Source organism: Sturnus vulgaris, chromosome 13 (genome assembly GCF_052056855.1).
Source record: "Sturnus vulgaris isolate bStuVul1 chromosome 13, bStuVul1.hap1, whole genome shotgun sequence".
Classification (NCBI taxonomy): Eukaryota; Metazoa; Chordata; class Aves; order Passeriformes; family Sturnidae; genus Sturnus; species Sturnus vulgaris.
The window spans coordinates 15,343,187-15,363,668 of NC_142255.1; the positions used below are offsets into that span (position 1 = coordinate 15,343,187).

Here is a 20,482-nt window from a genome sequence, read left to right on the forward strand (position 1 = left end):
AACATTCCCTTCAGTTAGAGGCAACTTCAGGGAGTTTTTTGCCTCAAGTGCCTCTGTGAAAATATTTATTGCAAAAAAGAATTTCAGCTTTTCTTCCAAGTAATAATTTCCTTTTTGTGGTCCTGTATGGAGAAGGGATGTGACACAGAATATACAGCTTTTTTCTGTGAAAATATGGGTATGATTTTGTCTTTCTGTGTTGACTCAGAAGAGGGAAATGTCCCAAGTATCAGAAATTCCCATGGGATGAAAATCCAGACTATTTTTCTGACGATGACCTTGAAAAATGCAGCATGTGGATGTGGTAGGCACTGCTGTCCTCATGTTAATCCCAGGGTTATGGGCAGTCTTGCTTGGTGGTTGAGCCCCAGTAAGCTATTAAGAAGCTTTCAGAGAATACAGGCATTAGTATTCATTGAGGATATAAAGCATCATCAATAAATGAATAATATTGATTATGTCTCTTTTAAGGTGCTTATCTGCAGATATTTTCACATTTAATTTGAATATTCCTTTCCCTTCCCTTTCCCATAAGTAGATAAGCTATTTTAGACCCAGATACCAGAACTACTCATTGAGTCAAACCCCTGTGGCATCATCAGGTTTGTAGCAAAAGGTGTTTGGGTGACAGAAGAAACCTGATCTTTCTGACACTGAGGTTCATCCTATGACCCCAGTCCTGGCTGCTCCTTTGCACAGCTGGAGAGAGCATTTAAGCAGTCTTTGGGAATGGCAGAGACTGGGGGAAAGTACCCAGAGAGCAGAAAGAAATAGATGCAAAATAAAATTATTGTAACTGTCTGTCCCTCAAGTTAGGGGAGAAGCTGAAAAGAATCTGGACTCAGCCCCAAGAACAGGATGTAATTAAAATGAGGAGTATTTAAGGCTCTTTTGCATGTTTTCTTGTGAGCACAGTTGAGACATGCCACCAGTGTAATCTCCATGCAGTCATGGGTCTTAGAATTACCCTGTACCTTTTGTGGAACCACACTGCCCTAGCATGGTGCCAAAACTGTAAGGGAGTCTTTTGTTTGACTTATTTTTTAGTTTGTTTTTTTTTTTTTTCCTTTTTATCCAAATGAAAATACAATGGAGACAGGCCATTTCATTGCCTGCCATTCTTGTCTTGTGCCTTTTTCCCTCTGAAGAGAGCCTAAAGCTAAAATATCTGCATGAATGTTTAGTTCTAGGCTGAGTTATAATTGCACATCTTTTTCCAGACAGTTTGAACACTTAGAATTAAATATACCAAATAAATCTGACCGTAAAACTTTATTTGCACTGCATTACTTCCTGCTCTGTTCTATTTAAGAATAGCAGCAACAATAATAATGACACCATTCAAGAAATTTCCCAAGCAACCCCTATTTACAAATACAGAGGTGGAAACTACTTGTTGCTGATTTAAAACTTACTGTTTGAAAACACCTGCAGACACGCCCAAAATGTTTGATTCAGCTCCAGCTCTTAAAATAACGAGTCTTTTCCCCAAAGCATTTTTTTGGAGTGCAGGATACCACAGTATCCAGGCTCAAATACTTAGAAACATTTCTTTTCCTTTTTCTACCAATTTAGCTCTGTGGCACATTTCCTTTCCTTGAGGGTTATGCTCTTGAAAGATGTAAGAAAGAAATATATCCCAAAGAATATAAAGAGGCATTCCCACTAGCTGTTGCTTCTGGTGTAAATGGCTGAAACGTGATAAGAAATATGTGTACCTGAAATACAAGGAAATTCAGCTCCAAAATTAATAACCATGGAGAATCCAGAATTAGGATATTGTGATACACACTGGACATCTGCATCTCTGCAGGCACACTGGGTATAAAGTACATTCTATCCTGTCACAGCAGAATCCGTGAATCAAAGCTCAGGCTAAACCTGTTGCTGGGGCACCCTCGACGACATCAAACCAAATCCTTCTGTCTCAGTAACCCTGCCATCAGTAAAACCATTTATCCTTTAATTTGTAAAATTTAACAAATTCACTATTTTCCAAACAAAATTTAGTTTTCATTCAGTAAATTTATATTTTTTTGCCTTTTTTTCCTTTTGAAGGGGGGCAAAGTAAACTGGTGAGAAAGCAGAAACCTTTCTGATGGGCTGACAATGCTGTATATGGCATGTGGCCCGAGGACCTTCTGATGCCAGTCCATTTGGCCCTAGAAGAGGGTCTAATCACTTTGGCAGCTCTTCTGTTTTGAGTCTGCAGGACTGCAAAATGGGTTTTCACCTGCCCCTTTCCTGAGAGCTGCAGCATCCAGCTCCAGCACTGTGTGTGCTCTCTTGTGGTGAAAGCAGAGGTGCTTTGTGACCAGTTTAGTGTTATTGTTTTCTTATTTATTATTGATTAATTCCACATTGGTCTCTGTAACTGTAAAGCTTTGGATGGAAAAATAGGAAGTAGTTGGAGTTCCTTGCCATAAACCACTGAGGATGCAAAATTGGTCCTTGTGAGATCCCTCTTCCCCTTCAAGCCTTAGGCAGAAATCCCATCTATCCTTTGACAAGCTGTTTTGGTATAGAAAGGATGGAGCAACATTGGGAAAGAAAGTGACCTTTCCCTTGTCTTGTGAAATCACTTTGTTCCTATTACACCTTCTTTTTTTTTTTTCCTTACTTATTTTTACCATGGTTTATATGAGTGCCTCTTCTAAATGCCAGAGCAGCAATAGCCATTTTAAATATGGTTGCAATTTCATGCCCCCAAATTTCCTCCGTTATCTTTAATCTTTGATCATTACAGTCCCTCAATATAGCTTTTTGGTAAGCTGCAGTTTTTTATGTTACTGCTGTTTAGAATTAACTGGTCTGCTTCCTAAAATGCCAAATGTTTAATCAATACATATCCTACTGTGTATAATAAATACATTTCTGCCATCATTTTTGAAGAGAGAATGTTTTTGCTTTGAGCCAAATAGTTTACAAAATGGCAAGGAAGGTATTTTGGTTTTGGGCTGGTTGTTTTTTGTTTTTTTTTTAATAGATGCTTAATGAGATAGGGCCAACCGGTTGATCAGAGCAGAGAAGTGGTATTGAAATTCAGAGGTGGGGTGGGGGGGAGAAGTCTTTTACATGAATTAGTTAATTTTGAACATTTGTTACATTAGCATTCGCTCCACTTCAGCCGATTCATTTCTTTGGATTGCATTTGTTTGCTGGGTAATAATTTGATAGCATTGCAATAAACTAAGCATTAAGAAGTGGTTTCGTGTACTGGAGTGTGCAGTAGGTAGGTAAAGTTGTTGTTTGTGGCTCTTTTCCTAAACTTTGGAAGAAAAATCCCATTTTAAACTTGTAATAACAGAGGCTGATTACTTCCCATCAACTCACTGGCTTCCAGGGCAGAATTTTCAGACTGGTTATTGCGTGCACTGCTCTACTATAAAGTACAAGGTCTGAAAATTAAAGTTGGACCATAAGAGATTTAATCTGCAATTTTATAGGTCTGTAATCCAACAGTTGTTTTGTATTTCAGGCTCCAAGTATATTATCAGGGTTTGGGGGAAGTTTTTGGTTTTTATTCTTTTGTGCTTGAGTTAGTTATTTATTTATTTGTTTGCAGTGTCTTTAAATTATATCCAGAATTACAGCCAGGAAAAATATTGATGCTTTTTCTCCCCTCCCCACCTTAAACTATAGATTAGAAACGGTAAACAAAGTTGTTACACACTGAAGAATAAGGACTTGGAACGTGCTTCAAAAGGAGTAATTTACTTGGAGCTGGATGTCCTGTTTAATCCTGTAAGTTGAAGTATTTTCTTTTGCTTATCACTGGTGTAAGAAAATAGCAAATCTGCAAGGACGAGGTGGGGATGATGCTTTTAAAACCAAGAGCCAAGCCAGAAAAGTCGTGTCCCCATTGCATCTGGTGATGGAGGGATGTTTGATGTTGTGAGTGAAGAAGATTTGGGCTATCAGAGCTGTGGCTCCTCCAGGTGGATGGGACAGAGAAGGGGCATTTCTGGAGGGACAAATAATCCACAAGCACTTTAGGGAGGAGGTGCTGATTCTGCAGCCACGGCTTCAATTGCAACAGCCAAAAAAGGGCTTCAGGTTCATTTTATTATACATTACTTTTAACACTTACTTCTCCCCCAAAAAGCTGACCCAGGATGTTCTCTTCCCAGGGTGTTGACAGGAAAATTAATGAGGCATGGACACAGTGCTTAGTTTTTAGGTGGCTGAGTCAGTCTTGATCCTTTATGCCCTCCAGCCTTTTACTGAGTTTAACTCCTATTTATTAAGGCCACCGTGGGCTGTGCCACAGCTCTGCTCCTGCTAAAGTGAGTTCAGCCTCGCCCAATTTAACTTGTCTGCATTTTCCTTAGCGTGGAATCATTCTATGATTTGGTTTCCAAAGCTCATCTCATGGGCAGGGTGTCCCTTACAGCAGGCTGGTCTGAGTCCTGTCCACCTGAATTTTTCCATCCACCCTCTCTGGCCAACCTGTGCCAGTGCCTCACCATCCTCATCGTAGAAAATATGTATTGAAAGCAGCTCCTATGTTACACAGAGTCTGGAAAGACTCAGACATGCTGAAATTCCTAATCTTCCTAAGCAGTGCTGGTGCTATGAAACTGAAACAACTCCTTTAAAACTACATAGTGTTATTTTTATTGTATTTTTTTTTCTTTCTAGATAAAAGCAAGTATTAGAACATTCAAACCCCGAGAAAAGCGCTTTACTGAGGAGAACCGCAAATTTTCTAAAAAGGTGAAAATTGTATCTGGGCTAAGCTGCTGCATCTGTTTCAGAAAGATTTGAATTGCTGTAGCATGGTTGCAAGAACAAAACCTATTTATGCATAAAATGCCGAACACATGTAAATTCAGTATATTTCTGTATATATTAAAAGGTTTGTTTGTGTTAACGCAAAATTGCTTTCTGATCTGGCTTGCATCAGTAGTTCTGCTTTGTGCTTCAGAGTGGGGAAAATGATAGCTGTGGATTTTGCACAGTTCGCAGCACTTAAGAGCCTTATCCTCTTCTTTGTGAAGAAAAGCTAAATTCCTTATGTAAAAAGTCCATAGGATTTTCCATAGGAACAATGGCCATTATTCTTGTTAAAATTGAGAGGCCTTATAATAAGTATAAAAATCCCTATTTATTTTTATGGACTAGTCCAAAATATGTAGAAAAGAGGATCAGACTACATTCTCTCTGTCCCTTTGCCTGAGACATTGGTGTATTTTAAGAATTGAATGAGGATAGAAGTAGGTATGTGTAACTGTTTTATTTAGTTTTGGCATCACTTTGTAGCTTTTTTTCTTGTTTTTTTTTTTTTTTTTTATTTTTAAGAGATGAGGAAAATCTGGAAGGTTTGGGTGTAATCAGAAAGCAGACAGGAGCTGGCGAATGTGTCTGAAATAGAGGCTTTATTTGTAATATGTGTCCTGGCGTGCATTTGTAGCTTAAATTATCCCTGTTTCTGAAGCAATAGTAGGATATTAATGTGTTTGATTAAACTCCTCTTCTCCTCCCCTCCTCCCACTCAATATTTATCAGATCTTATCAAGAAATGTTGATCGCGTGAAAAAAATCACCATGGCAATATGGAATACAATACAATTCCTTTGGAGCTGCTTTCTCTGGGAGTCCACAGTAAAGAGCCTGATAGCATTTGTGGTAAGTGGATTTCTTCTTTTACTGCATGGGGCTGAATGATCTGAGATCCAGAGTGTTCCCGTGCCTTCCTCCCCACCAGCACAAAGCCCGTTCTCCTCTGCTGCTGTTGTTTCATGGCTGCAGGGCAGCTTGGGCCACACTGGGCCTGATGGGGGTGGAAATTAGACCTTCAGGAAAGCCTTTCCTTGCTTGGAGCAGAGGTGTTCACCCCCTGCACCCAGCACTGAGGATGTCCATGTCCATGGTGGGTGATGCTTCCATGCACAGGCTGTAATGGTGTGGCGACTTTGGAATTTTAAATTATTTTTAATTTGAAACATGGCAGCTGGGGGGTAGGAAAGGCAGGAGGTGGTGGCCAAGAGGGTGATGTAGGGAGATGCTTTTGATGTTGGTGATGCAGTGAGCTGATGGGTTTTGTCCCTTCCATCTTCCATTGCAATGAGGCATCGCTTCACTGCAGGTTATCAATTCCTGCTCTGCCTGTGTTGGCATTGCCTGTTGCAAATTTATTCTCCTGACTGTAATAATACATTGTTTAAAAGAAAAAAAAAAAAAGGAGAAGGCCAGTCAGTGAATTCTGCTGCACTCTGCAAACAAAAAGCCAAGTTCTCCACCTGCCTATCCTGCTTTTTATCTCTCTCCTTTTTCCTCTTGGTAGTAAACACCCCATTTGCAGTTTTCTCATAATCCACTCAAGCACAAAAAGATTTTGCCTGCTCTTTACTCTGCGGTGTGACATTTTCTTCATGCTTGAAATGTTTGGCATGCCATTAAAGGTTGCAAAAATCGTTTTGTGGTGGTCCAGCATGCAGAAAGAAAGTTTTTGAGTTGAGTGTTTATTAAGCAATACAACATCCACATCTCTAAATTTTCTCCTGTGTTTACTGTCTGTGAATTGTAAGATGCTTAAAGGCTTTTTTAAGGAAAACACTTCAGTGTACTTGCCACAGATGGGTAAAATAGACCAATCTTGATTGAAAGAAGCTTCAGAACAAGGACAGAGGAGCTGTCTTAACCCTGTAGGTCAGAGGGATGGCTCACACAGATGAGTGGGTAGGATGAAGAGGGTATGTTCTTTCTAATTCTATGTCTTCCTTTATCTTGAAGTTCATTCAGAAGATATGATATGATATATATAGTTAATGGCTGGAGAACAGAGTAGTTGGTACCTCACTGAAGTAAGAGTGGCTGTGAAAAGGAATTCTGTAGTTGTGTCCAAGGGAATCAGATGGCTGTTCATGCTGGGGCTGGAAAGGGAGGGTAAAATCCCAGTGTCCATGTCCTGCCATCACTGTACAGCAGGAATTTAAACACATATTTGAGAGGATTACTCTTTTTTCACCAAAGTGCTTGTGAAGTTGCAGCTGTCAAGTTCAGTTTTCCAAACCTAGGAAAAGTTTGGAAGGGGTGGAGAGGCAGAGAAATAAGAAGGTAGGAAAATGGATCTACAGAAAAAAGAATTTATTCCCAGTGAAAAGGAGTATGAGCAGGTTACAAGTTACAGGTTGATAAATCTTTACTGGATACCATAATACTCCTGGTTTCCTGAAAGCAAGTGGGTAATGGGAAAGGAATAAAAATACTCAACTCTAAGAATAATTACCACAGGGTTATTCTACAACCCCAAAATTTAAGTCTATCTGATTTTTCTCACATGGAGATAATTCAGCTCTGGCACTGAAAATGAAATGCTAATTATATATCTCTCTCTCACTATTTCCAGCATGAGTGTTCATAGTATTGAAAATATGCACACAGCACGGTAGGTGCAGGATCCCTCCCTGCCCAGTCTGTGTGGAAAATCCACTCCTATGTGCTGGTTAAAAGATGAGGTGAGGAGGATGCACAAAGCTTCTCTGCCCATGTTTCTGCTGGGTTCATGAAACTCTCATTGGTAGCTTCGATGCCAGTTAGGCCCTCAAACTAGAAAATGCATTTTTTAAGAATTATTTTTCCTTACAGATGATGTCCCTCGGGCCCCTGGCAATTACCATTTTGATCTGGTATTTCCCTTGGTTTCTCTCTGCAGGTAACCCATGCCCCTTCTTCCAAGGGGGAATGAAGTGAGGGAGGAGGAGGAAGGCAAGCAGACAGTGTAATCATCAGAGCCTTGTTTTCTTCAGCAATCAGACAAAACCCACTGCCAGACAGATAAAATATTTCTGAGGTTGTCAGAGGACAGCAATAGCCAAGGACAGGGAATCTTTCACCTTCCTGTTTTAGTCTTCCCTCCCCATTAGTGCGACAGTTTGTGAGTGTGACAAGGACATCAGCTGCTTTAGGGGTGTGAGAAAAAGAGGGACAGGTAAAGAGGGAGGAAACAGAGGACAGTACAGGCAGGACACGAGTGAATGAGAAAAATGCTCCCACTCTGTTTTCTCATATATAAGATTCATCATCCCAGTGTAAATTTCTTTATTAGGATGTAATGGTGAGAGGAGACAGTCCAAGAACATGTGAGTAGATGAATTTTTTTGTGCTATAAAATGTAATCACATTTTTCATCAGTGTTCTGTGCTTTTAATCTGATGATTTTTCATCTGAGTTAATTGTATAGGCACAGAGGACACTGGGCTCTTCTGAAGCACATGTGAAATCAGATTTTTTTCAAGCTTAGAGGTTTAGGAAAGAGGGTGGAAAGGGAGGTGAGATGAAGAGCAAAATTTCACTTTTGATGATGTTTGCCCTGTGCATAAAGGGTTTGGTGGAAACGGTGTTACACAGCTAGAGAAAACATCCTGGGTCAGAGGAAAAGGGTCACACATAGGATTTCTGGGTTCTTCACAGTTCACCTCTCTTCGCTTGTCTGGTGTGAAAAATGGTCCCACATGGTTGTGTGTGCCTGGGAATATCAGGAATATTCCCCCACGTGAAAAATGTTGCCTGTAGAATTGACAGTGTCTGTATACCAAGAGACACCTTTAATCACTTTGTGTATTCTTCATCAATTCAGTGTTTCGGGGGATTTGTAGATTTTTAAGACCAAAAAGACCTTCAAACATTCCTTTCTGTTTAATCTTGTATAGTTATCTCTGTATTCAACCCAGTATGTTGTGTTTTGTTTGAAACAGTCATCACAAAAAGGTCTTTATTTTGAAGATACCTGGTCACATAGTCCAGTACATCCCTGTATGGTCCTTCTCATGTGCCTGACACACTTCACATCCTACCTTGGACAATTTTCTACCAGTTTGCACTCTCAATGTTGTCGTTTTAGTCTGGTTCTCTTTACTCCTTCCTCATCACACTTTTCTCCATTGAGCCATCACTTCCACACAGTATCACTGGTGTCCAAAAAGCCAGAACTGTGTGGTGTAAAGTGCCTGGGGGAATGTCTGCTCACAACTCAGCATATAAGTCTGATTATAACCTGTTTGTTTTTCCCACTCATGCATACAAAAACTTGTTTTCTTACCTTCCTGTTGCACACTTAAACAAAATTTTTCAACCTTCTTTCTGTATGCAGACACTCCCTGCCCGCTCTGCTTCCCCTTTGCTGGTAGTGGAAGTGAAATCTGTAAAAACCAAATCATTCTTACTGTATTATATGTATTTTTAAAATATTTAAAAGTTAATTTTAGTCACAATGATTTTCATGAGGAATTATGCATCATTGCACATTGTGCTTGTGATTTTATACAACATAATTACACCTTCTATTGACAGTTTTCTCTGCATTAATGGTAATTATGCCATTTAATGAAATTACAGTAATTGCATTAAAAAATATAATCTGGTGCGAATTAAAAGGATATATTGACTGGAATTTTTACTATCATATATATATTTTTTGCAAGTTTGTATGATAGTTGCAAGAGATGTTGACAGGATCAGGCAAATGATGGGAAACCAGCCACCAGAGCACCTCTGGTGTGACTGGCAGTGCTGCTGCTGGATTCCTTCAGGGTCCCTGCACACTCACCCATGCCAGAATACTTCATTTTCACTGGCAGCATTTCCCACTCCAGCAGGTTTAGGCTTCTTGCTGATCCAGGCTGCTGCCAGGGTGGGGACAGGTGGGAGTGATTTTTCCAGCTCAGCCCTTGCTGGCAGCCAGGGCCAGCCAGACAAGGAATGCACAGGCAGCATTTATTTATTTTGCAGTGACATTGCACTGTGTCTACTAATTATTTTATGATGGCTTAGTGCTGGAGGTAGGAAGGGGAGGAATGTGTGGTGATGCAGCATAATGAGTTGGAAATGTGGGGTCAGACTCACTGCAGCTATTTAATGGTGGGCAGCTGGGAAAATGACAGGCATGGGGGCATTTTGGAGCACTTTGGGCTTCCCAGAAAGCTGGCTGAGGCAAGAGTGGGGATGCTCTAGGGGTTGTGGATGCACCCAAGTGTTTTGTGCTCCTTGCTGCAGAGGTGAGATTTTGCCTCTCTTCTGCACTGAGGTCTCCAAAGCTCTTTGAACCCAGAGGGAGCTCCAGGATGCCTGGTTTTTGGCACTGGCCCCTTGGGCTGTGGGAAGGTGAAGGCTGAGGAGCCCAGGGCTGGCTGGGTGAGGCTGCAGGGATGTGCATTGCTCTGCCAGTTTGCTCCAGGTCTAACTGGGGCAGTAGCAGAGAGAGGACAGAGCCTGCAGCCTGTGACCTCCTGGGCATCTCCACTGAGTGTGATTGAACACTCTGCCACTTCATCCTGCCTGCCACAGGAGCTGGATCTGAGCCCAGCCAAACTCATCTCAGAGAGAAGATACCAATCATCTTATTAGACATGAACAATTTTTGATCCCTGTTGAGCTGGGCTATATTTATAGAGATGAACTACGGGCAAAAGGCCATTTGCTTGTTGACAGTGTCCTCTAAAATTGCTAATTGCCTATCAGTAAGAGGGAAATGTTTTTTATCCCCTCGGGAAAGATATTTGTTAACTCAAATTCTGAGCCTTCTGGAGTTTACTTGGGGTAAATCTCTCATTCTGTATGTGGACAAGTGTCTCCTGCATGTTATAGTTTGGCTTTCTGAGCAAAGCACAAAATGTTCCAGCCCTGGTTGTTGAGCATAATTCAACCCTGGACATGGCAACAATATACGGGTAAAACATCCTATTTAACTCCTGCATTGTTTTGCAACACAGTGATTAATTTTATTTTATTTTTCCCTAGATGGGAGGGAAGTTACAGATCAATAAGGGGAAATTCTTGGGATGAAAGTTTCACAGGGAATATGAAAAATCTATGGAGAAGGGAGACCAGTAGCAGCTATGGAATAAGAGTCACCAAACCTCTCTTGCACCTCTTGTCAACCAAGCAGAGGAGAGAGGTTTAATTTAACTGAGTATTTACCAGTAGGTAGTAATAACTCACTCTTCTGTAGGGTGAGGAAGCAAGATGTGCTCTCACATGAGCTCCCCTAAAATATTTCTTATTTTCCCTGCTAATTTTGTCCTGATATGAAGCACAGACCGCCCTGCCATGACTACATGTGTAACTGATGAGAAGGGTATAGTCTTTTTCTCCCCCTCTTTTTTTTTTTTTTTTTTCTCCATCCTCACAGCTGAGACGAAATAGAAATCATTGTTCCCAAACTACTCGGGAACAGCATTAAAGTAATGGTAGATTAAAATGTCTCCACATTAAAAGCTAAATAAAATGAATAGATGTAATCCTAAAGAGAGAAGAATGAGTATTCTTCAAACACTGAATAGGGAACTTGGAAGAAGAAAAAACTTTGAAAAAAAAAAAAAAAAGAAGGAAAAAAGTATTAATGCAAAAGAGATGGTCTTTACATGGCCATTACTGTAGAGCTCTTGCTAAGGGCTGTTCTCAGCCCATTTGCAGCTTGTGTTTTGCCACAGTTTTAAAGAAGCAGTAGGCAAAGGAAGGAAGGCAGTTTCTGTTAAAATAGGGGAGCTGTAAAATAACGCTGCTACAGAAATTCGTTCATGTTAAGGCTGGAGCTGGCGCTGGAGGAGCAGCAACAGGCAGGTTTCAGGAATTTGACCTAGTAAGTAATTCTTCAGAGCCCCCAACATTTCTTCCCCTCTTCCCCTCTGCAAACCCCTGGCAAAGGCACACCTTTGAAATCGTGGTCTCTGTCTCTGGTGAAAAGGCTGGAGTGGAGAGGTGTGTTTTTATTCCAGGCTGTTACATCCCAGCAAAAGCATTTTCCTCATGACGGGGGAAGCGTTTCCATCCTGCTTCCCCCTGGCTGCTCGTGGCAGTGCCTGTGCAGGCAAGGCTCCAGTTCTGGCTGCAAAGCTGTCAGGAGCACGGAACCTGACACGAGTGGCTGCTCGGATGAGAAACAGGCTCCTCCAGACAATTAGAGGAGGTGGTTTCACCCTCTCCCCAGCAATTTTTACATTTCCACTATTACTCTTCCGTGGTTGAGGGGGGAATACAATTTAAGCTTGAGATCCCAGACTTTGCTTTGCTGCAGCAGTTAAAATTCCTGGAATAGCAACAGTGATATTGACGATGCTGAGAGACACACAGCAAAGTAAACACATGTTATTTCCAGCTCTTTCAAAAATGCAAGAACAAACAAGGACAAAGTTAATAGGGAAATAACCACTTTGAGCCTTGACAATACAATAAACAAGATTTAAAAAGCAAGGTTTGAAGCTTTGGAGTCAGGGTGAGATGGAGCTGAGCAGAGACCAGTACAAATATCCCTTTTAACTTTGAAAAAGATGGATGGTCTTATGTTTCCAGCTCAGGAGTTTTGAGGATTTGCTTCTTACCAGTGAAATGTTCCAAAATAAAAGTAAAAGCAAAACTATGTTTTGCATCTGAGGAGTCATTTCCTCTGTGTGTGCATAACAAGGCAGTTGTCCTATATAGTAATTCCCTTGATTTTGGGGTTGGGGATCTTCCTCTTAAATTATGCTGTACTGATATTTTTGAGGCTTTCTGTGTCATATACTCAAAATTTGAATGCATCACATCGAAATGATTCCCTCAGCCCTGGTAATGAGAGAGACCTAAATCACTGCCTCTCACTCTTTAATTGCATTTTTCTGGGTTTAATTGATGATAAAGCCTTTTAATACCTTGGCTGTGTGTGTTAAACACTGTGGTCCAAGTATTTGGGTAAAAGAACAGTCCTGATGTAGGATAAGCCTCTGTGCAGCTGGTCAGCAGGAATGTGTATGCAGGCATCTAGTCGAGAATTAAGGCGAGGAGAAAGAAATTCGGCTTTGTTATAGTACGTGGATTTATCACTAGAAGGTGTTGGTGCTAAGATAGCTAACTAGATATGTGTATCTGTCAGTCTCCTGAACTAGATTGGAAATGTAGTTTTCATCTCTTTGGCTATTTAATCACAGCCCACAAAGCCAAGATCAAATGTGGATTCATTTTATCTAATAATAAAAAAAGAGGCAAATTAAAAAGGGCTTTTTCTAGCTCAAACCTGAACTAACTGCATCCACAAATATTTCTGCCTGCCTTTGTGCTCAAGTTGCAACCTGTTGGAGAACTCTGCTCATTTCTTGCATTTCCTGCTAATTTGATATCACCTTTTATTTATTTTATTTTTTTTTTTTTCCTGGTGGTTGAAGCTTTGTCATTTGTTTCGAAGCTGTCATTTTTATTAGTCTCCCTGGCTGATCTTTTTGGGCTCTCGTCAGGTGGTGTGTGTTCTCCATTGTCTGCCTGGTCTTGGCAAGCTGCAGGTCCTTTTATTGCCATATGACGTGGGCGTGCTTGCAGCAGTAGCCTGTAATTATACCCACCACAGGTGACAGCTACAAGAGCGCTTTGGTAATAATTTTAGCTGCCTGATCTGATGTTTATGAAGAGCAAACCCTCTTTGTGGTCTGGCTGGAGTTTGCTATATTGTGTTGTACTTTTCGCCGTGTGATTTATGAAGCCCTTTTTCTATTTTTTTTTAATTTTTATTTTATTTTGCTTTTTTTCTTAATATATAACGTCTTGTGTGTTTTGAAGTCCTGAAGTTTTGCTAAAGGTTTTTGTTGATCTTGTGCTATTTTGTACTTTTCCTATTTATTTTTGCATGCCTTGTATTTATTTTGCTTTGTTCAGCACAGTAAAATGATACTCTTGCCTGTTGCTGGGTTTATTTGTATATTTAACACCACTGAACTCCTGTGTCTAACGCCTTACTAGCTGATATTCTGTGTTCTCCCAACTGTGAGAGTAATCACACATTAGCATCTAATTATTTTTTTTTTTTTTTTTACCTTTGGCTATTATTTAACTGTATTAGAAAAAGTGAAATTCTCTCTCCAGGAAGGCAGCACTGGTTTCTTTACTCCCAACAAAATTGCAAAACTTGGCATATGTCAAAGGTGAATTTAGCTCACGATATTTATGGTTCTCTTACAAACCTCCATTCTGACTTTAGGAATTTGACACAAAAATTTTGGACAAGGCTAACATGCCCACTACCTTGAAAGTTGGCTTTTCTCTTGTGCTGTATTTCTTTTTGCAGTCTTAAATCCTTTAGAGGAACTTGAGATTAAAACTCATAGGCATCTTCTGAATTTTTGATTCATATCACAAGAATCTGACTTGTAATTCTTCTGAATTGAATGGCAGGTTGAAAACCAAGACAAATTTATCTGCAATGATTTGCTATCTTATCTGATCCTAAAGAGATGATTTTCCATGTCAGGATCCAGTCATTTTCATTTTCCCAATTTGCCTCGTGCTTTTTCTGAAAGTTCACTTTATTCATAGACTAGAAATTGCATAAACAAAGATGAAATTAGTATTCTGAGTTGAATGAATGTTGCATCTGCGTGAGACTCATTAAACAGGAGTGTGAGACAGAAGCTACTTACCCACCACTATTGGAAATACCAGAATTTGAGAAGCTTATTTGTAAAATTCCCAAAGTTGGCATGGATTTAGACTCTGCAAGCTGTATGGGAAAAACATACGGCTCAGCCCAAACAAACAAACAAAAAAGGCAGGAAACCCATGGCATGTAGGATGAAAAGGGTATCTATAAGGAAGCAAAAATTACATTAAAATTAAAAATTCTTATATTTAGTGTGCACTCCCCCCCACCAGAGCCACAGGTGTTTTGATTTTCTTTCAGTCAGCATCTGCTTGGGTTTGTCTCATTATTCACATTACTTTGACCTGACACCTCTTTTAGAAAGTACTTTAAAGCACTCAGTTTTACATGAAAATTGTAGACGTTGACTATTAATGCCCATGTCATTGGTGGAACACCCCTATCAGTATTATTTTTATTTTTTTTTCTTTTCATTTTAAAAAGGTAGGTTTTTTTTTTTAAACACAAACGTAAGCTTAGAGCAACACTGCATTCCCCTGAAGCATAGAGGAAGTTTTTGTTCTTCTAAAATAAGGGAATAAGTAGAGACACATCTGTAGGTGGTTTAAATCACTGTAACTCCATTAGCTTCAGCAAACCTGTGTTATTTAACATCAATTTAAAAATCTACATCCTCGTTTTGGGAAAAAAAATCCTGTGTGAATAGAATGATCAGGTTTTCTGAGAGGAAGAAAAGCCTGTAGATGGCGATGGACCCTCAGGAATGAGCCAGTTCTGGCATTCAGCCTTTTGTCAGATTTTTCTGGCAGGTTTTCTTTCTCTTGCTTGAACTATTTTATTTTTAATTTAATTCACCCTTTCTCTCAGTGCTAATGTAACACTAGTTGCAGAAATCGTGACAACTGGAAGAAATTTCCTATTTGAAGGTAATGCAACATTTTGGTTTTATGATGGAGACAGATACACCTTGAGGGATTTCTCTTAAGGCGTTCTGCTTGTCGGGCTTTTTTCTTCTTTTCTCTTTTTTATTTAAAATAAGAAAGAGTTGGATCCTTTACAAGTTCTGAAATAAAAAGAGATTGGTAGAGAAGCTGCAGAGCAAATACACTTTTTAAAAAGCCTGTTCTCATTTAGCATTACTTTTCTTTATTAGCAACTAAGATGTGCTTTAACTTAGAGGTAATTCTAAGTAATCAGAAAGTTCTTGGGTTGTTTGAGGATAGCAGTAATAGTAAAAATACCTTAAATTATGGTATGTCCCTTTCTTTTTTTTTTTTTTTTAATATTCAGTTGGAAATAAACCTGGAGCAGTGAGATGACTGCAAAATGCCAGAAATCTGATTACAAAAAAAAAAAATCTTTACTATTAATTATGTATGAATTTGACTGCTTCCCCAGTAAAAGTTTGCACCTTTTTACTACCAATAACATCAATAGAGTTTTGATCTCTTCCCCCACAACTTCATAAAAATTAAATCTGTTATTCTTAATTGTGGCATCCACACTGTAATTAAGCTTAGCTGGTTTCTTTTGGTATTTTTCTGTGCAGTTGGTTTTTTTTGGTTTTGTTTTGTTTTTAAAGGCAGTACTGTGATTTTGAGAAGTAATAAATATGTAAAACATGTAATGTTTTGTACCAGTCTAATATGCTGATTTATTTTACCTTTAGCATTACCCGTGTAAAGTCAGCATGTTTACTGAGAGATGAGTGCCAAAGGTGAGAAAAAGTCTTCACTGAAACAGCCTTTAACTACTTTGCTAGCTCAGGTTCAGAACTTTCTACTTTTGTTTTGGGAAGAGTCGCTGTCTTCTGTACTTTCCTTCAGCTTTCATCTTTTAATGGAAGAGAAGAGCAGCACATCTCTGTATCAAAGCCAATTGTCAGCTTTCATTAGATGCATTCTATTGTTTGTTCAGATTAGAAATAACTGCATTACACTTTGACTTTGAAGGCTTGCTTGTTTTTAAATATACTGGGTATATGTGACCTTTTTGTCATTTGTGATGCACTTGGCTTGGCAAATTTGAGATACCCATTTCAACAGCAGCCAAACCTTTTTGTAATGCAGGTACTCCACAAAAAGGCACTTTTTGTAGGTCTACAAAACAAAACAAAATCCTGCTGCTAATGAAAAGCATTAATAGCCTCATTGTAAATATTTTCACCTGAAAGGGTACCTCAAATGCATTGCTTGGGGGACAGAACCCTCAGTGCTTTGGGAGACTGCAGCACCCATTTTTTAGCAGTGGGTGGGAATCCAGTGAGCTGCTTTTATCCTCCCTTTGTGTGTTGGCCATAGGAGATGTGGCTGCTGTCAGAATTTGATGGCAAGAAAGTCTAATTCCATTAAAAATTTTCACTAAGCAAATTTTCTTAAAATGTTTAGAATATTAAATGGGAAATGCATAATTGATACAGCGATATTAGCTTTTTTTTTTTTTTTTTTTATCTGAACATGCCCATCAGGAATGAGATGATGACTTGTTCTAGCAGTTAAGAAAACTTCCCCAGATACTTCCATGTACACATTTGGGAAAATTATTTGCAATGATATATTTCAATTTCCTTAATAAACTAGACCTGTCTTCCTAATTCCCTTTCCCTTAAGTCCCTCTGCAGGGGTTAAGAAATGAAGTATTTTGAAATTATTATCAGATAACTGTTTCTACAAATAAAAAACTAATCTAAGCTTTTTAAAAAAAAAAAAAAAAAAAAAGAAGTAGATTTATATTCCAAAGCTGGGAAATAAACAGTGGCAGTAGAAAGGAAATATGAGATTAATAAAAATGAAGACATTTTGCAGAGCTACTCTGGATGGTTTTAATCTTGTTTTGTTTCTTTTTTTTTTTTTTTTTCCTTTCTTCTGGGAAGTAGTACTTCTGCAGCAGCATGCATTGCAATGAAAGCAATTCCTGCTTTCTTTTTTGAAAGTTGTATGAATACTGGCAGAGCCAGTGGTCCTTTAGTGCCCAATGAATCCTGTCTCACACACGGATACCTATAGTAAGACACACAGAGTGGCGATGAGATCAAATGCTCTGGTTAAAAAGCCTTAGGGAAGCATTATGTGTCTGAGGTCTGATCTATTGTCTGGGAGGTCGGAGAGTGTTAATGCACTCTGCAAAGATTAAACTCCCTCTCTAATTGCTCCAACACTTCCTTAAAGGATTTAAACAGTCAGGAAAGGTGATGCTCCTTGTCAATTTTTGTCTTCTGACAGCTGTTGAAGTTTATCTGTCTTTCCATGGAGACCACTAGATCATGCACACCAAGCAGTGGCAAAAGCACAGACCCCAAATTAGGACTGAGAGCAACGAATGCTACTATTTACAACTATTTCAGCTTTTAAATACTGTAAGTCCTCAGACCAGGGTTGTCCCTACATTGCCAGGCCAGTTACTCTTGGTTATAGGAGCTCCTGAAGTCCCATGAAAAGTTTAATTGCTGAATTTGATGAAAGTCACCCTTTTAATTCCGAAGTGCTCACGTTATGGTCTGCATCCCTTTTTGCTGGGCTGGTGCTTCCCCAGCACATCTCAGTGGGACTCACAGCTCGTTTATCCCAGGGCAGTGCCACACCTCAGATACTGTGAGGCACTCTGCTCTTTGCTCCCAGCGTTTTCCTCTCCCTCTCTAAGTCTGATTAGCATTTGAGTTCTCTTGGTCCATAAAGCCTCAAACAAAAATTATTCAGGCTGGTGAGACTCAAGGCAGGAAAGTTTTTCTGCTTCCGAACCTGAATGTCCACACTGACAAGTACCTGGCCTCTGCCCCTGTTTTTTTGAAGCAAAATAGAAATTTGCCCAGTGGATCAGAGCGACTTAAAAGAACTGGTTTATTATTTGGCAGTCTAGATATTTGAAATAACTACGTTTGCAAAGGATGCTGCTTTTGCTTGGAAAGTACTTTAAGGGCAGGGATGGAAAAGAAGGTAACTGTTAGTGAGGAGGGAGAAGCCTGGCTCCACCCCAGCAGGATTTGGGAGATTTAATATTTCTGCAACAAGGCCGTGGTATCCTCACGTTCACAGTAGGGTAACATTACTGTAACAAGAGTGGAATTTGATCCATCTTTTTCAAAATGCCCGTTCCTGTTTCACAGACAGATGTGAGTGTGTCCTGTTTCACTGCAACTCACACAATGTGACAGCTCTGCCGACCAGAGAGCCATCCTGTAGTTATTTTTTCTGGTGGATCAGAAGCTTTTTAAGTTGATAGTGTCTGTGTTTTTGCTAGTCTTGTAGCATCTAAATGTGTTGGTGTATCAAATCCATTTCACACATAAATGTATAAATATGACCTATATAAATATACATATATTCAATGCCTCTTTTCTAGACTCTGAGCAGATGAGTAATACAGCTGTTCAAAGGAGAAAAGGATTTTTTCTTTCTTTTTTTTTTTTTTTTCTTTAAAGCCCTCTTGGCTCTGAATCGGAAATTGAGGAGTAGAATTCATCAAGTGTATTCTGATCGTTCTCAGATGGGTAGTTCCTCCTTCCCTTCCTGCATAGCATGTTCCTTTGCACTGTTGCTATATTACATGAAATGTTTCATCTGTATATAAAAATTAAAAATTCAAACAAAAATCTGGCCCACATGAAGAACAGGCCCTTTGGGCATATGGTTCATTATGCATATTCGTTTAATTACTAAAACACTTGGGATGTCTCTACTGCCCTTGCTTTCAACTTGTAAAGTTGGATCTGTTCTGCAGCACAGAATATGTTGAACAGGCATGTGTCATAAAGGACTTCAGTTTTCTCCTACTTCAAACTCTATATAATGTTCTTGGCTGAATCGTTAGAATTTACTGATTATTAGTTCAATCTATTGCATCAAAACAGCATTTCAGGATCTCTTTTCTCTTAACACCTTCTCTAACCCCAAAAAAGCAAGTTTTACAGTGGTTCAGAGTTGTGTTTAGTGTTGAAGTAATGTGAGACTCAGGATTTAGATTTCAGGCACATTCCCACAAAGCACCTAAAGCTGCATGTTGAAGCTGTATAACTTTTATTAGCTAGGAAGGGATTGCTGTGATAGTGTGACTTTAATTGATTTTCAGGGCAAACAGGTGGTGATGGTTCAGGCATCCCCCAGTCTCCTGCCATTCCTAATTTGGAGTTGCACATATAATAGCTTTATTAAAATAAACAATCTTCTGGCTTTAGTTTTACCTGAACAGCTGCCTGGAATTGCAGGAGTCTTGCAATTTTTCAATTTTTTCTTTTTTTTTTTAAGATTATTCTGTGTTTTGGAAAGCAAGATGCTGCAGGTCTGCTAGTGGAAAATCTCTATTACATAGTCATGCTGTCAATGTACAGGGGGTGTTTTTGTGTGTCACTGCTGTTAGCTTACAATGGTAACATATCCAGGGTATAATTACAGGGAGCCTCAGTCAGCTTCATGCGTTTGTTCTGTAATGCAGCAATTTTGTCACACTGTAGATGATGAACCTGCTGAAATTGTTTAAGTGTTGTGTAATCACACTGTACCTGGTGTCCTGGGTGTGTGTCAGGTGTGGGGAGGGCTGGGGTTCAGTTATGAACTACATTTCCCCTCTTCACTGTGGGAAGTCTATCCCAGGAAGATGAAGAGATTTTCTGGGCTCTGGCATGGGGCTGTGTTGGGGAATCCCAGGTACAGCTTAAGGACAGAAAATAAATAATCTGGAATTCTTTTCCTGAAAGGATATAATCTCACTGCTCTATATGTGCTTTAGAGGTGTTTTTAGATTTCTGCGTTTGTGGTCTTGGTTTACTGATTTGTTGGTTTGGGATTTTTAAATTTATTTTTTTTTGTTGTTGTTCCTTTGCTCTGTTTCAATCTGGAAGTGTTTTCTTAGGAATGGAGGCTTTGGAAAAGAGGGTGCCAGGCAGTTTTGCACCAATGGTGTTACAGTGATCTATTCCTCATTTGACTGGGTTTACTGCCAGGTTCTACAAACCTGTTTTTTTTTATTTTTTTCTTTTTCCCCCTGTACCAGAGCTAGAGATGGCAGGGAAGTAACCTTGTGTGTGATTCTCACTGAACACAGTCTAATTTAACATGTTTGCTTTATTAGAGCCCTTTTTCCTTTACTCATTCAGCTCCAATTTACATTATGATTGTGAAGGAGGAGTCATTAAAGTAGTTTAAA

General features: G+C 39.4%; 1 protein-coding gene across 3 annotated transcripts in view; it reads left to right on the forward strand.

Moving 5' to 3' along the window:
- MCTP2 (multiple C2 and transmembrane domain containing 2) overlaps window positions 1–20,482 on the forward strand; it is a 117,583-nt gene that overhangs the window by 65,953 nt on the left and 31,148 nt on the right. For all 3 annotated transcript variants that reach the window (XM_014874605.2, XM_088172643.1, XM_014874609.2), the window contains 3 exons: window positions 3,643–3,744; window positions 4,642–4,716; window positions 5,509–5,628. In XM_014874605.2, the coding sequence (XP_014730091.2) occupies window positions 3,643–3,744; window positions 4,642–4,716; window positions 5,509–5,628 (297 nt within the window). The remainder of the gene's footprint in view (window positions 1–3,642; window positions 3,745–4,641; window positions 4,717–5,508; window positions 5,629–20,482) is intronic.